The 16,458-nt window shown below is 35.7% G+C and overlaps 1 protein-coding gene across 8 annotated transcripts in view; it reads right to left on the bottom strand.

Moving 5' to 3' along the window:
• Positions 1-5,354: 5,354 nt before the first annotated feature.
• Positions 5,355-16,458, bottom strand: part of LOC141389216 (cubilin) — a 689,676-nt gene continuing 678,572 nt past the window's right edge. For 4 of the 8 annotated variants that reach the window (XM_073960434.1, XM_073960433.1, XM_073960435.1 and 1 more), the window contains 3 exons: positions 15,261-15,440; positions 15,133-15,175; positions 5,976-6,615 (listed from right to left, as the gene is read on the bottom strand). In XM_073960434.1, the coding sequence (XP_073816535.1) occupies positions 15,159-15,175; positions 15,261-15,440 (197 nt within the window). In that variant the 3' untranslated portion in view covers positions 5,976-6,615; positions 15,133-15,158. Of the gene's footprint in view, positions 6,616-15,132; positions 15,176-15,260; positions 15,441-16,458 lie in introns of all 8 variants that reach the window. The other 4 variants (XM_073960431.1, XM_073960432.1, XM_073960438.1 and 1 more) reach the window with 1 other exon arrangement.

The following is a 16,458-nucleotide window of genomic DNA, read 5'->3' as shown; positions in this document are numbered from 1 at the left end:
TATTTATTTATTTATTTTATTTGTTGAACGCCTGCACAACAAGACAGAATCTTATAATTACAGTACAGGCTTGATTGTAACGTATAATTTATCCAACCATGTACTCTATACAGAATAGAGTTTAGTCCATTTAAAAGTGGGCTCCATATAGTTCATTTTCATCTTTTAATTGAACTAGTTCCGTAGTCTAGTTCTTAGTTCAACAGAACATCTGTTCCTGATTACATTTACGATGGCGCGACTTTATAGGTGAACGATGTGCTGAACTAGATTGAAAACCGTTCGTTCACTGATCAAAGTTCTGTGAACTCGAATCGTCTATATCGACTAATCTAGTTCATCTTGCTCTTTTCCAAGAATAGTTCAATTGAACAAGTTCATTCGTGAACTAAACAACTTTAAAACATAACTCTCGCCTACAATCTCTGCTTTGGATGGGATGATAAGGAACAATCCGAATAAAAGCTAAATTCGCCACTTTTGACAAAATTTCGATATCGCCCTAAAACGATTTAAGGTTTTTTTGAATGTCAAAAAGTTGGAATAGTCCAGAACGACATACATATACCTAATTATGGATTTTAAAACCCCAAAAGTCAGTTTTATCCGTCGTTCGTAAAAGATTCGGTCATACGAAATATGACAGTTTTAGCTCACCAAAATTCACCACTCAGGTACTAAAATAGTATTTTTAAAGTGGTGAAAATCTTACATTCACAGTTCGCACAACTAAAACATTTTTAGGTCGCCGAGAAGCACCTTCGTTGGAACAAGCTACTGAAGTAAAGAATGAAACCCGTGCAGGAGCAACTGAGAATGCCGAAGACAAAAGTGTTGAAAAAAACCCACGTTTGTCAATTTCTTGTTGTTCTTTCAAATTGGGCATTTCAAAATCGTCATTGCAGATTTGGGTCTTAAGGCTTATAAAGTTCAGTTAACACAACAACTCTAGGCGCCCAATTATCAACTAAGCCATGTCTTTGCTGATTGAATCCTTGAAATGCATAAAAATGATCGGGATTCCATCAAAAAATAATCTTGACTTATGAGGCTCATTTCCAACATAATGGGCACTTCAACAAACAAAATTGTCGCTTCTGTGGATCGGAAAACCCAAGAGTTGAGAAGCCTGTACATCATCAACATGTGACCGTTTGAAAAAAATGAGGATGAATCTACAACTACGGTGAATGGGATACGCTTTCGAGAGATTATTAATATTTTTTAGTCGCGGGTCGTTGGTATTGGATCTGGACAAGGTTTATTTTCAACAAGACGGTACTACGTGCCACACGAGGAACGTAAGCATTGTTTTTCACCAGAAAAGTTTCCATACAGTTTTATCTGTCGAAGGAGGGTGACCACCAATATCTTATGATTTAATACCTTGCGACTTCTTCTTTGGCCACTTGCTATTTGGTTATGCAAAAGTTTATGAAAGGATATGAGTGCTCGTGATGGTCATTTGGCCGTTATTATTATTATTTTGTTCATTACTGTTGTCAAATTTTACGCGATGTTGTGAATGGTCAACCAATTGACACAACACGTTATCAAATTGACACCATATCGGTGGTGAACTGACACCACTTGGTTGTCAAACTGACACCATACACAAATGAACCGTATTGCCAAGTTTTAGGTTTTCGACCGCCATAAAGTTGTAAACGTCGACAAATATTAGACTTCCCGATTCCTCCTTTTTCGGCTCTCATTTAAAAAGATGTCGTCATCAAATCAGTCTGTTTATGCGATTGCTCTGATTGTTGAATCTTCGAAATCATCGCCATATTAGGTTAAGTAACCCCACCAACGGGGTTGGTTGTGTATTATTTAAGATCATGAGCTGATGTTTTTGGACCATAATCTTTAATCACAACAGATGTGCTTGATCGGACTTGATGTGTGTTTTCCACAATTCAATTTATTCTGAAAAATCCTTTTCACCGGTTTGGAGAGGCATACAATTCCTTAAAATTCCTTTTATGGTTGAGCGTCATCTACGAGAGACTCTTATTGACAACTTCTCTCACATTGTTGAGGGAGAACACAACTCTGTTTTTAGTTCAATAAACGGTTTGACAAAAATAATAAAACACCGCATGTAGCAAAGTTGTTCACAGCTGAAGGACTCGCAAAAAGTGGCTAGAATTTTCCTGAGGGGTTTTAATCCGCCCCGGAAATAACATATGGATGATAGGACTGAGATTCTAACCTAACAATTGAACCACGTCAGGCACCATCGGCACCGTGAGAAGATATTCCTTAAAACGTCAATATCATTAGCTTTGTTCCCGTACTTTTTAATAGTAAAACTTGTAAAAGAAAGAACCGTAAAAAAATTGTTCTCACAAAAAATTGTTTTGGAAAAGTTCGAGAACTGAAAAATGGAAAAAACGTAAAAAAACTGGAACAAATACCAAAGTCGACGTATCAGCCAATCAGACGCCGGCAACCATGTTACTATTTTTTTTTTTACTCGTCGTGTAAAAAGTTTTTAAAGAGAGCGTCATTCAGCTCCATTTTTGTTTAAAGAGAAGTGAACATTTTACAACTTTTTTATGTACGGGAACGTTTTTCGCGTAAAACATTTTAGTTCTGGAACAAAACTATTATTAGAGATGTGTTGTTCCGGAACGAACTAGTTCCAAAGAACTATCCCGACAAGGAACTGTTGCAACTAGAACCAGCTCTTGCGTTGTTCCCGTACTTTTTAATAGTAAAACTTGTAAAAGAGAGAACCGTAAAAAATTGTTCTCACAAGAAATTGTTTTGAAATAGTTCGGGAACGGAAAAATGGAAAAAAACGTCAAAAAAAACTGGAACAAATGCCAAAGTCGACGTATCAGCCAATCAGACGCTGGCAACAGTGTAACTATTTTTTACTCGCCCAAATTCGTCGTGTAAAAAGTTTTTAAAGAGATCGTCGTTCAGCGCCATTTTTGTTTAAAGAGAAGTGAACATTTTACAACTTTTTTGTGTACGGGAACAGTTTTTCGGGTAAAACTTTTTAGTTCTGGAACAAAGCTATTATTAGAGTTGTGTAGTTGCGGAACGAACTAGTTCCAAAGAACTATTCGGACAAGGAACTGTTGCAACTAGAACCAGCTCTTGCGTTTATATAGTTCCTTTAGTTCATATAGATCCTTTCGCTCTTCTCGTTCCTATAATTTAACGCATTCTTTGATGTTTATTCACTGCAATTTATTTATTTTTATGTCAATTCATCCACAAAACGATTAAACATTTCGGTCTTGGGAATATTTGGAACGAAGGAAAGAAAAAGAACAATGAAAGAGAGAGAGAGTCGGTGAACTATTTAGGTCTCGGAACTATTTGGAACGAAAAGTACGATGAAAGAGAAAAATTCGATGAACTCTACCAGTCTCGGAACTATTTGGAATTATGAAACTATAATAAGGAACTAGTTCCTTTTGGGAAAAGGAACTAGAAGGATCAATCCGCTCCGGGAACTAGATTGCCCAATTATACTCGGAAAGAAAAGAACTATGAAAGAGAAATATGCGTTGAATCATATCGGGCTCGGAACTATTTGGAAGGAAATAAGCGATGAAAGAGAAAGATTCGTTGATTCGGTCTCGGAACTATTTGGAACTATGGACCTATATTAAAGGAACCAGTTCATTTTGGGAACAAGAACTAGAAAGATCGATCCTCTCCGGTAACTAGATTGCCCAACTGTACTATTTGGAACGAAAAGAACTATGAAAGAGAAAGATTCGTTGAACTATATCGGTCTCGGAACTATTTGGAACTATTGAGCCTTTACCTAATTAACTGCGTGTTGCGTGTGCGTTTAAAAATACAAAAACAAAATACATGTATTTGTTGTTGTTTTCAATTTGAAATACATATATTTTGTTTTTGTATTTTTGAACGCACACGCAACACGCAGTTAATTAGGTAAAGGCTTAAAACTATATTTGGTGAAAAGGAACTATAAAGATCGATCCGCTCCCGGAACTAGTCCAACTCTAATCATTATGCCTTCATATATCGGTTGCCTTCTGATGGCATATTTTTAATGTTTTACGTTTCGGAACGCAACTTAAGTCGATCTGACTTCTTCAAAAGTTGTGTTCGTAAGATTTTTACGGCACTACTGACAAATTTAGCGTCAATTAATTCTCCAGCGCTAATTAAAAGGTATTACATTAGCCTCGGGGTATTATTGGCAAAAACTGAAACTTCAAGTTTAGAAGTGAAACGCCTAGGTAGGGTCCGGACCCTGCGGATCTACGCAGGAATTCGTTATTGAAATGATAACATCAAAAAAGCAAGTCCTTACGAAATTCTAACATGAGTTCCAAAAATGAAAATCGGATGTAATTCGATAATTCGAAACATTTTAATTGTAATTCGAATTCGAATTTTTCCATGTATAACTCAAAATGTTCCATTTGCAGTTGGAATTATTCCATTTGAAATAGACCTGAATGTTTTTATATTTAGTTTTCAAGATACAAATATTTTTTTTTAATTACAAATTAAATAATTCGAATTACAAGTGGAATAACACGAATTACAAACGAAATTTTCGAATTAAAAATGAAATGTTACAAATTGCAACTAAAATGTTTCAAATTACATTTGAAAAGGGTATAGTAGATATTTCAACATGGGTAAACAGGATTAGGACAAAGCATCCAGAAAAGTATTTTTATAAATAGGTCTGTCTGGTTACTTTCCCAGCAAGAATTGCCCAGCAAGAACTTTCTCAGAGAGTAAGGAGTTTTTATTCTCTTTTGCAAGAAAATTGTAAAAAGTAAACAGACACCTTCCCAGCAAGCAATCAGCTGACTTGCCAAAAAAGGATTTTTTCCACTTTGCAATTTTGTTCTCCAAAAAAACAATGCAATTAGACTTGCTGTTTCCACAATAAAATTGTTTGCAATGTGCACAAACATAAATCATCGAATAATTAAAACAGCTGATTTATTGTTTGCAGGAAGAAGAAGAGTTACAAGTGGTTGCTAGAAGAAATTTGTCCAGCAAGAATTTGCAAACTCTCGGTCAAAGAACTGTCAAAATGTATCTCTCGATTCGCTCTCTTTTGCTGGAAGTTTGTGTTAACAGACGACTTCCAGCAACAATTGGTACAAATTGTTACAAATTTTAGGGTAACCAGACAGACCCAATATTTACTTGTTATGATGTATGTATGTATGACCTTTCCGAATTTTGTTTTTTCCGCTATGATTTCGATATTTATTTGTAACTGATTTTTGGTGTATTAATTTAAACATTTTAACAATTTTCCTATGGTTTTGTTGTTGAATTGATTGATTGGTGATATTTTGTTGGAGTTATACATTTTATTTTGTTATTAACTATTTGTTATTGTTGTTGTTGAATTGTTGTTGTTGTCCTTGGTATTTAATTAAAAAACTTTACATATTTGTTTTCTTCTTTTAGGTTTGTTTTAATTATGAATTGCAAAATGTTTTATATTCCTTATGATTTGTTGTCAATTGTTTTTATGTTCCTAAATATATAAGAATATTATTTGTATCAAATATAAAAATCAACAATGTTTTATTAATTTATTTTTGGTTTTTTTTAGTTAGTTTTACCCATGTGTTGTGGGCAAAAAATCAGTTGTGAAATTTAATTTTTTTGGCAATTTGTTTTTTCTTGCATTGAGTGTTGTTTGTCATACGTATTTGAATTTTAGTTTTTTTTTGGAATTGAGTGATCAGTTTTGTTGTTGTAATTTTCCATTTCCATTTTGTAACATATTCTACTACATTATTATTTTTTTAATATCCATTTTTTGTTTGGTTTCAGTTTGAAAATTGATTTATCATAATCTTTTTTTGATTTTGTTAAAAATTTTGTCTTATTTAAGGTTTTATTATGTTTTCTTTTAATTCGTTTATATTTTTAATATATAGAATTTGTTTTTATTTGTTTTTTTATTATTAGTTTCTTAATTGTTAAGTTGATTTATTTAATTTATTTGTTTTGCATTTGTCTTTTGGGTATTGTTAACTTTTGAATTGTATTTCTTTTTTATCTTTATAATCAAATTATCAAATTTTCTTTGCTTGCTCAGAATTCATCGCTCATCTCCTTTCAAATAATAAAAAGTATGTAATTTTTTCTAAAAAAAAAAATAAAATATTGAAAATAATTTCTTAAATTAAAATATTTTTCCATAACATTTAAAATTTAACTAAACAAAAGTTTTTTGTTTCGCCTTGAATTTTCTTAAATAAAATAATTTTGTTAGAGTTTTTTGTAAATGTTAAACGGTTTCTCCGCCACCGATGACACCTCCTCCAATATGGGCCTGCATCATATGTTGTCCTAGATTTTCCGTTTCACAATCATTCAGAAATGGTATACTGCCTATGGAATCATTTGACGTTGATGAAGAATCTTCCAAAGAATCACCATTAATTAGTATGCCGGGATAGTTTCCGGGTCCCAAGTCGAGACTGGAACCCGAAATACATATGTGTGGTGGTTGGTGAATAGCTCGTGGTGGCAGTGGTGCTGGTGGTATAATGAGTGTGCCGCTATTTAGGCCATGCAGACTTCCAGCTATGCTGGCACCACCGCTTTGCAGGTGACGACGACTGGAGTTTAGACCTGAAATGAACGGTGAATTAAAGTTTTCAAGACCATATGTACATTTTGTTTAATTGACTATAACTAAAAATTGTTAAATGCAAAACATATTTAAAATTTAAATAAACAAACCAAAAAAATTCAAAAAAATAAAATAATTTTTTTAAAATTTCAACTTTTTCCCTAATTTAAAAAAACACTCATTGATTTTTCCTAAAACTCATATATAAAAAATTTCCATTTGTGTAAAACAGCTATAATTTATATGGGAAACGGTAAAGAAAAAACACACATTTTGACCCCATCTAAGGAACGCAGGTAAAAGAGGCTGAAAGAGGACACTCTCTCGCATCATTCTGTTAAAACGGAACTTTGTTCTAAGCTGTTCCCTAAAAGTTCCAGTCCACTAAAGTTGCAATTTCATAAAAATTTAGTACCTGTGGAAAAAAATAGATCTCTTCGTGTAAACGTTACGGTAATTTATTAAAACGGTTCTTAAAGGCAACAGTCTATCTGTTATAGTTTCCGAGAAATAGCTATTTCTTTCTCCAGAAATTTTCAAAAATGACATATTTTCCAAAATTGCGACAAATGGTCATCTTTAGGAGCATGCCACGCCCACACCTTCCAATATGTTGACCTAATTTTTCGGTTTGCCTAGTTTCGATATGTTTACTATCGAATCCCATATTGAAATTAACAATCTATGAAGATAAAAAATTTGGGTTTTGGTCAGGAAAATCGATTCTTGAACCACTGTGCGCCGATAACTTTCTAACGGATTAACCGATTTGGTCGAAACTTTGGATGTCGCAATGTGTTGTCCAAACAAGTCCTAAGATGGACCATATCGGGCCACTCCATGATGCGTTCGATAACTCTCGAAGGGAGTAGCTAATTTGGTCCAAACTGTATATATTGAATATTTCTTTGCGACAGATATCAGGTTCGAATATGGATAATTCGGGTAAATCTCACACAAAATGTCAAACATTATTCGGAAAGGCGCTGTTTGTACATTTTGTTCTAGGGCAAGTTCATATTTCCTGAGATAATTATCTGAAAGCTGTAAGGACCAACGGCCAACTGACCAACTAAAATGACCAGTGCGCACGATAACCTACGAAGGGAGTATCCGATTTGGTCCAAATATTCCAAACCTACATATATAAAATTCGAAGATGTAGTATATCCACTCCTTCCGGTAGCTTCCTCACAAAATTTTAACCATTTTGGCCTAAGAACAGATTGAGACCTGCTCGAGTATAAATTTTACAGTTAATTTCAGATAGTTTCTGCGGTTCTCGTAACAAAAACATAGCTTTCTTCACCATGTGCATGACGCAATATATCCCAAATAGCTGATCCGAGCTCTTTTGGTTCGTATCAGAAGAGAAAAATCTCGGGCCAAATTCAGATCCGCATCCACCACATGTTTACATCGGCGAGATGAAACGGATGTAGGGAATGGGTGCATTTCCGAGGATGTTCTGGCCTTATCCCCCTTTGGGACTACTGCGATAAAAGTTGTGTTACTGCTTCAGAGCATCTCCCAGAGTGTGTCCAACTTCTTCTTCAGATTTATTGTCGTTCTAGTAATACGATACACATCTGCAGCCTCCCAAACAGCAACAAATGCAGCATTTAACGCCCCATGTTGTTGTTCAGTCAGCATTATTCCTGAATGTCAATTGCAACGGTCTGCAATGTCAGCGAAATTGTTGCCTTTAGAGTCGGAATAACATCATGTTCGTCACGATCCAGGAAACAAAGCTCACCGTCACATGTAGATTGTTTGGAAGGATCGTACAAGAAGCGAAGGACTATTTGCCTTCCTTATACACCAGTTTATCCAGCACAGAACTATGTCGCTTGAGCTTCAATCTAGAGACCGATTTATGGAATTTATAGGGGTACCTGTTAGACTGCCGAGGTAGAGTTGCTTAATGTGTACATAACGCTGATGAATAGCTGTGTCATGCATTGCAATATAATATATAATATTATATCGCTTTTGGGGAGCATAACCCCCACGTGCTGTTGGACTTTAATGGTCATAATGACCTTTGGCATTCTGTCCTTCAGAATCACCAGACGAGAACAGGGCTGGCCGAGTAATATGATAACTCGATATTTTTGCACGGTGAACGAAGCTGTTTCAAACAAGGATAAGATGAGATTGCCACAGCTTGCCAGACATCATCATTGTGACACCCGGTCTTATAAACAACATTACTTGGTAACCCATAATTTCGCTTGGGTTAGACCACCTTCCTATCATCGTTTCCGTCAACGGACCACCTAACATTATGACTGTAGTACTTTTATGAACCACGGAAAAGCTGATTAGCAACGGTTCATAGATTTTAGTAATCACCACTCCGGAGAGCTTCCCATTTTCCCAGAGCCTGGAGTAGCTGAATGCATTTTCCGGGACATCAGCAGACCAAATTTCCCAGCAGAGAAAGGGAACTTACTCTTGAAGTCAAGACGAAAGTAGGTGAACTTTTCTGCATATGAAAAGTGGATGAATGCACAACTGGTGCAGCATTGAGTACATTATAGGCAACGGTTAAATCACTCTTGGATTCGGGTTAGAAGGATGATAGAATGGAAAATACTTTCAACGACGTAACGGTTGCAGATCTGAAGAGGTCTAATGGATTATTTTAACCGGCAGTTAATATATAACACCCAGAGAATGATAATTCGAAGATAAGATGCTATTCCGTGGAGATATCACCTCAATTTATGATGAGCGATGTTGTAGATGTTTTCCGAATCGTGAAATCATTCAAAGCGTTGGCCCACACGGAATCTCTATTGTAATGCTTAAGCAACCGGATGAATCCGGAGTTGAGTATTTGACAATTTATTTTTAGCTCCCATATTTTACCAGAAACCAGAATTCCGCAAGAATCCCAGCAGAGTTGAGTTATGTACACCGATTCCCCTCCTGGCAGCATTATCGAAGATTTTAGAGGCACTAATCTTCCCTTATTTTGAGAAGCTGTTTCCAGGTTGCCCAACATCACCATGGATTCCGGAAAATGTACAATGCCACAACAGCATTACACGTCATATTCACACACACATATCAAACGAGGAATGAATCAGAACAGGCGTGCTGGCAAGCTGTTGTAGGACATAGAGAATACTTCCCCCCTTCCCTATTTGAAAACGTTGGATAATCTACTAGATGTGTGCACGCCAGTTGTTTGAGGAACTCAGAAATAAGAAGTTGAGGTCCTGAAGATAAAAACAGGAACAGTTTAACCTCTATTTTTCCTTCAGACAGCGTAGAGATCGTAAGGTATGCATATGATTGTAAGATCTTGGCGTCGGGTCCTAACGTCGATGACATGTGTGATAGGTTAAATATCAATATAGCTGACTTAGTACAGTTTCTTCATTTGATTAATATGAGAATATTCGCCACAAAATCTACTGCAACACTGTTTACCACCTGATGGGCTGAAATAATACTCCCCCTGAACATATTGGTCGATGGTGTCCTGATTCCGTCGATAAACTACCACAACATGCACGCAGAGAAAAAAATATGTTTGATCCAACAATATTCCAAGAGCAAAATATGTATTGTTAACATATTGTTGGATTCCTCATGTAGTATTGTAAATCGAAAAATAGTTTGTGTCAACTGAACAATATTTCTCTCTTTTCTTCGAAAATTTGTTTCTCTTCTCTCGCTATTCGATGCCGTGTTGAAAAAACAATTTTGGTGAGTTGTGGTGTGTTTGTATGACATGCTGCCTTTACCTTTCTTTTTGTGTGTATGTACTTGTGAGACTCTTGTTTTTATTTGTTTCTGTTTTGTTTCATTCTTCTTTCCTTTTCATGTTTGTTATGGTGTTTAATTATTCCTTATGTTGTGGTGGGTTCTTGTGGCTTTTTGTTTGTCTTTGTTGTCAGCCAATGCAGCAAACCATGTATTATGTTCATCAATGATTGCAATATTATACGCGACATTTATATCCAAGTTATGCGAAAAGTGTATATGAGAAGTATATGCACTCAAATCAAAAATTGCTGGGCTGGTTTTCTGTATTGACAATACTTTTTGTAAACAAAATTAGATTATGATAGATTACAATCGGTATTGTTAAAGATTTTAACAATATTGCGGAAATTCGAAAGTTGTTTTTGTTTTCTATGTTTGGAACAAAAGATGGTATTTTTGGATTTGGATTACAATGTTTGAACAAAACAAATACATTTTTGGAACCAAAACATATATTTTTGTTCCAACAAAAGCGAAAAATATTTTTTCTGTGCGTGTGGTGAGTGTAATTTTCGATAGCATTTTTAATTCGTCCGCACAACCCACTGCCATTTGCGATAAGATCACAAGTAGAACAACCCAGCAAAAATTCGGATTCGTTAGTCATTATATAACCCATTACAAAGTAATGTAAACAAAAATGACTACTTATATTACCCCTTACTAAGTTATGAGTAAGATGGCACAGAGCATGTGTGTCCCACTACAAATCCTAAGATTGTGTGTTTTTTTGTTTAAAAAAATAAAAAACAGATGGTATAACGCGTGTTCGTACGCGTGGCCGAGTGTGTAGTGTGTTCGGCTAAACTTCAGATGTTCGCACGATCAAATCCAGCATAGAACGAAATAAAATAAAACAAAAAAAAAATTAAAATAAAATTATGAGATGTGTTGAGATTGAAAACAAATTCCAACTCAACTGTTCTAAAAATAGAAAATTTTTAGGTAATTTTATTCTAGTGATCATAGAATAACTAGTAAATCAATGCGACATGCCCTTGTTAAAATAATGGGTTAGTAGGGGGTTTTGTAAGTAGTTACGACTACCAAAAAGTACTATAAAAACACTTTATTTAGTAAGGATTTTTTTTACTGGGAAGGTCTTCAAGCCGCGGCCAGCCCTTGGTTTGGTGATAAAAAATTCTTGTTCACCTCTTAAAAAGCAAGAGGTCGGTTTATGATAAGACACGCGGCGCCTGAGTGGTATGCAAATGTTACAATATTCAAAGCTGCCAGAATACGGCCCTGAGGACTGCAACAGAGTTCCTTCTCATGACCCCAATGGACCATATTAATGAGGAGTCGAAGATTTTACCAGTGCATCAGCACAACAAGATGTTGCTGTGTGCAGTACCCGGTGGATGTTATCGCCATGGGCATCCCTGTCACAGATCTTGATAATCTATGGTGTGTGGGAGAGAGAGAATGAGCCTATTAGACTGGTTTGGATGGCATTCACACTAATGCAGTTGCACAATTAGTTTAACGTTATAGTGTGAATATGGCACTCGGACTCAGACGAACGGCAGCTGTTAAGGCAAACATGATTGGTTTTGGCTCAATTAAGATCCGGACGGTGCAGCGGCCTCAATTCATTTTGGACCCGAATTGACGGTGCGATACCAAAGACATGCCCTGAATGTTGACTGGGACTGCATCTGTTTAAGTGCCCAGCTGAACATCCACAATTGTTTGTCAATTCTTTAATGAAGCAGCCTGAGGAACCAGATAACTGGAAACCACACAGAAATGAACATATTTGCGTTTCTACAACAACAACTATGTTTGTTGGTATGTCTCGGATCATTTTGAATTTTATTCGCAGTATGTTGCTCCGGCGACACACAGTGGTTCAGAATCGTTTTTTTTTTTCATGGTCAAAATTCTGTAACTTTTTAACGGATTCGGTCTATTAGTTGTAGATGAATTCAAGGTCAACGTTAACAAGTAACAAATTATAGGTCGGCTTCAGCCTGTGTGGATTGAAATACTTTTTTTTCCAAAAAAATAAATGTATGGGCGTATGAACCGACAGAAATATGGATTATATTAAAGCTCAAAAATTTGCGGGGGATATCGATAGATAGGGCTTTTGTACCATACTAGCCTACGAAAAGCATAATATCGGGCCACTAGGAAAACCTTCAGTAAAAATGTCCAAAGGATTCTCGAACAGACCCTCAACTACAAAAATGTGTTGAACATGTGTATGAGTGGTACCCCAAGTATTGGACCGATAGGAACATAAACTAAGCTTGGACAAACAATTTCGAAATCGAAAATTTCGACCAAATCGGTTGCTACGTTTGTGAGATATTGCGCTTATCATTTTAGCAAATATTTTCAAACCTTTGTGGGAGAGGTACCGGAAGCAGTGGACCTATAAACATTACCATCGAATTTCATCTAAAATTCGAAGAAATATTACGATATCCAAAGTGTGGACGAGCGCAGTATTCGGTTCAAGCTCTACAGCCACTACATATGGTGCCATAGGGGTTTTTTTTACAACTTTCGGGCTGTTTTCTCAAGAAGTATGGACTTGCCCCTGAAAAAACGTTTATTGTCGTAATTGAGACAGCGAATGCAAGATGCGTCTACAAAAATCAAAGTGATTCGAGAACAGGTCTTAAAGTGAATTTATCCAACATTTTGTGTGAGAGGTACCCGAAGGACAGAACAAAACAAATATAGTCCATATTCTAACCTGATCTATATCTGGTAAATATATTAGGATGTTTAAAGTATGGACCAAATCGCTCACTCCCATCCAGAGTTATCGTGCGCACAATTTTTCCGAACATTTTTGAACTTTTTTGGGGGAGGTACCTGAAGGTGTGGACCGATATGGCTTATCTTCGAACTTAAACTAAGTTTGCACAAAATATTACGAAGGCCACATTTTGGACCGACTCAGTATATCCGTTCGAGAGTTATCTTGTGCTCCAACCACTACACACGGTGTCATAGGGGTTTTTGGGCACCTTTAAGGATAGTTTCTCAGGAAGTGTGGACTTGCCCCTGATGAAACTTGTACCGTCGTATGGGGGGCAGTGAATACAATTTGCTACAACAAAAATCAAAGCGATTCGAGAGCAGGTCTTAATCTGAACATTTCCGAAATTTTGTGTGGGAGGTACCCGAAGGGGTGGACCGATTGAGTCCATATTTGAACCTCATATTACTCTGTTAGAACGTTTACGCTATACAAAGTATGGACCAAATCGGTCACTCCCTTCAAGAGTTATCGTGCGCACAAACTTTCCGAACATTTTCGAACTTTTGTGGGGGAGGTAGCAGAAGGAGTGGACCGGTGTAGCTCATCTTCGAACTTAAATTAAGTTTGGACAAAATATTACGAAAGCCAAAATTTGAACCGAATCGGTTCATCCGTTCGAGAGTTATCGTGGGCTCCAGCCAGCAGGACAGACAGACAGACGGACGGACATGGCTAGATCGACTCCAAATTGTCTGAAACACATTTCGTCCAAACATACTTGGTGTCAAAACCATTATTTAGATGAGGCACATTTTCATCGTATTAGCCTAAAGGATGAGGGTATAAAAATTTGAATTTGTTCATACTTTGCATCAAAATATGAGTGTTTTTAAGCTTTTCGTAGGCTCAGGATAAAATTCTGAGTCGATCTAGCCAAGTCCGTTTGTCCGTCTGTTGTTATAACTCTATCGTCCGCAATAATTGAGCTAGAACGCTATATTTTTGAACCCGAGTGTCTTTTTTCCATAGGCAGGTCAATTTAGAAGATGGGCTATATCGGCCCACTTTTTGGTATATACCCCATATAACTGTACCTCCCGATTTTCGGTATTTTGAGGATTTTAGCTACACTATTTGACGTATGAGGTTCGCAGAGGTCACAAAATATCTCCACTAAATACCAGTACCTCCCGATTTTCGGTATTTTCAGGATTTTAGCTACATTTTGACAGAAGTACCTGCAATTTGACGTTTGAGGCTCCGAGTTGTCACAAAACTGCTCTATAAAAATGTTTTCGTTATTTTGATGATTTTAGCTATAATTTTTAACCGAACTAGCTGTAATTTGATACTTGAGATTTTCATTGGTTACGAAACTTCTTCACAAAAAATCGTCAACATAGGTCCACATTTTGGTTTAGTCCCATCTAATGGTACCCCCCGATTTTCGTTATTTTGATGATTATAGCTATAATTTTTAACCGAACTAGCTGTAATTTGACACTTGAGGTTTTCAGTGATTATTAAACTTCATCGCTAAAAATCATTAACATAGGTCCATGTTTTGGTATAACCTCCATATGTCGGTATTCCCCGATTTTCGGTATTTTGATGATTTTAGGCACAATTTATAACCGAACTAGCTGTAATTTGATACTTGAGATTTTCATTGGTTACGAAACTTCTTCACAAAAAATCGTCAACATAGGTCCACATTTTGGATTAGTCCCATATAACGGTACCCGCCGATTATCGTTATTTTGATGATTTTAGGTATAATTTTTAACCGAACTAGCTGTAATTTGGCACTTGAGGTTTTCAGCGGTCACGAAACTTCTCCGCCAAAAATCGTGAACATAGGTCCATGTTTTGGTATAGTCCCCAAATAACGGTACTCCCGATTTTTGATTTTTGGTATACCCCCCATATAAAGGTACAAACAAATTGAAGATTTTTTTTCGATGAACATAGTTTAAATTTTCAAACATAAAAATATAATGAACACACATTTATTTACCTTGATAAAATAAAAATTCACAAAACTTAAAATCTTCTAAAAACTGAAAATATAAAATTAAAAAAAAAATAATGAAGAAAAAATTAAGCAAAATTAAAAAATACGACATTTCAAAAAATTCCCCCTACCTGTGGCACTTGTTTGCGAATCATAATGAGCATTACGATGCAGACCCAATTGATGAAGTTGCTGTCTACGTTTTCTTCTGGAGTGATAGAGTATGCATAGGAGACAAATTAGGAACGAGACGACGAGAAGTGTTGTTATAATTAGAACGCCGTGATCCTCCGCCTGTGCTTTTGTGGTACCTGTTTTCAAAAGCATTTGTTACGATGCCACAAAAAAAAAAGGAATTGAAAACAAACAAATATGGAAGGAAATTGTTAGAAATGATTCAAAATTTTCAATAATTACTCTGAGAATAAATGTGATAAATATATACAATTATATATATTATAAAAATAAATATAATATAGGAAGAGATATATGTGTATATAAAATATTCAATATTAGAAATAATACATAAATGTGGCTATACAAATGTTGTATGTATTTTTGTATGGAATGTACATATAAAATGTATGAACACATGTTAATAAGTGTCAAGTGAGCGGGGCGAAGGGAGAGAATGTGTTGCATAAATGTGTTTCGTAAATACCATCAAAGCTGGTTTTGGGCAAAAAGAGAAATTTATGGAAAGATTTGTTCATGGCCCAATCCAAGATCGGTCAAGAAGACAAATTCGATTGTCAAACGGCTTTAATGTGATTTGAATATGATTCGAATCACAAAAATGCACTTTAACAACGAAATGAATTCCTGTCCGATCTGAAGTTGATCATGGGCTGGCTATGTGCGATTATCGTTTTAAGTTAAAATTATGCCACAAAATATTTGAAAATATCATTTTGCACCAAAACAAGCTTTGATCGTACCCTTCTGTGTAATGTTGTTACTATGTTTTTACAGTTTAATTTACAATAACAATTGTACTAAATTTTAATATTTTATTTAGGGTATTTTAAAGAAATGATTGCAGGAATTTTAGATACATTTATACAGAGAATTTTTTCTTGAGATACTCTAGATGAAAATGCTTACATATGACAGAGAGAGAGAGGTGAAGTGAATTATGATTATGAAAAGTGGAATGGAAGTGCAAAAATTACTAAATTACTTGAGGTGAAAAATGGTTTTGAAATGAATTGAGTGAGGTGCTGCATAATGAAATAACAAATGTACACAATAACTAACTACTAACTAACCCCTTAGTAGGACAAATAGCTACGTATATGTGGGATAATCGAGAAATGGGATTGGAATTTA

This window comes from Musca autumnalis, unplaced genomic scaffold, assembly GCF_047663935.1.
Source record: "Musca autumnalis isolate F117 unplaced genomic scaffold, ASM4766393v1 scaffold_1, whole genome shotgun sequence".
NCBI lineage: Eukaryota > Metazoa > Arthropoda > Insecta > Diptera > Muscidae > Musca > Musca autumnalis.
The sequence above is the reverse complement of the archived record's forward strand: the minus strand, read 5'-3'. Positions and strand labels throughout refer to the sequence as shown.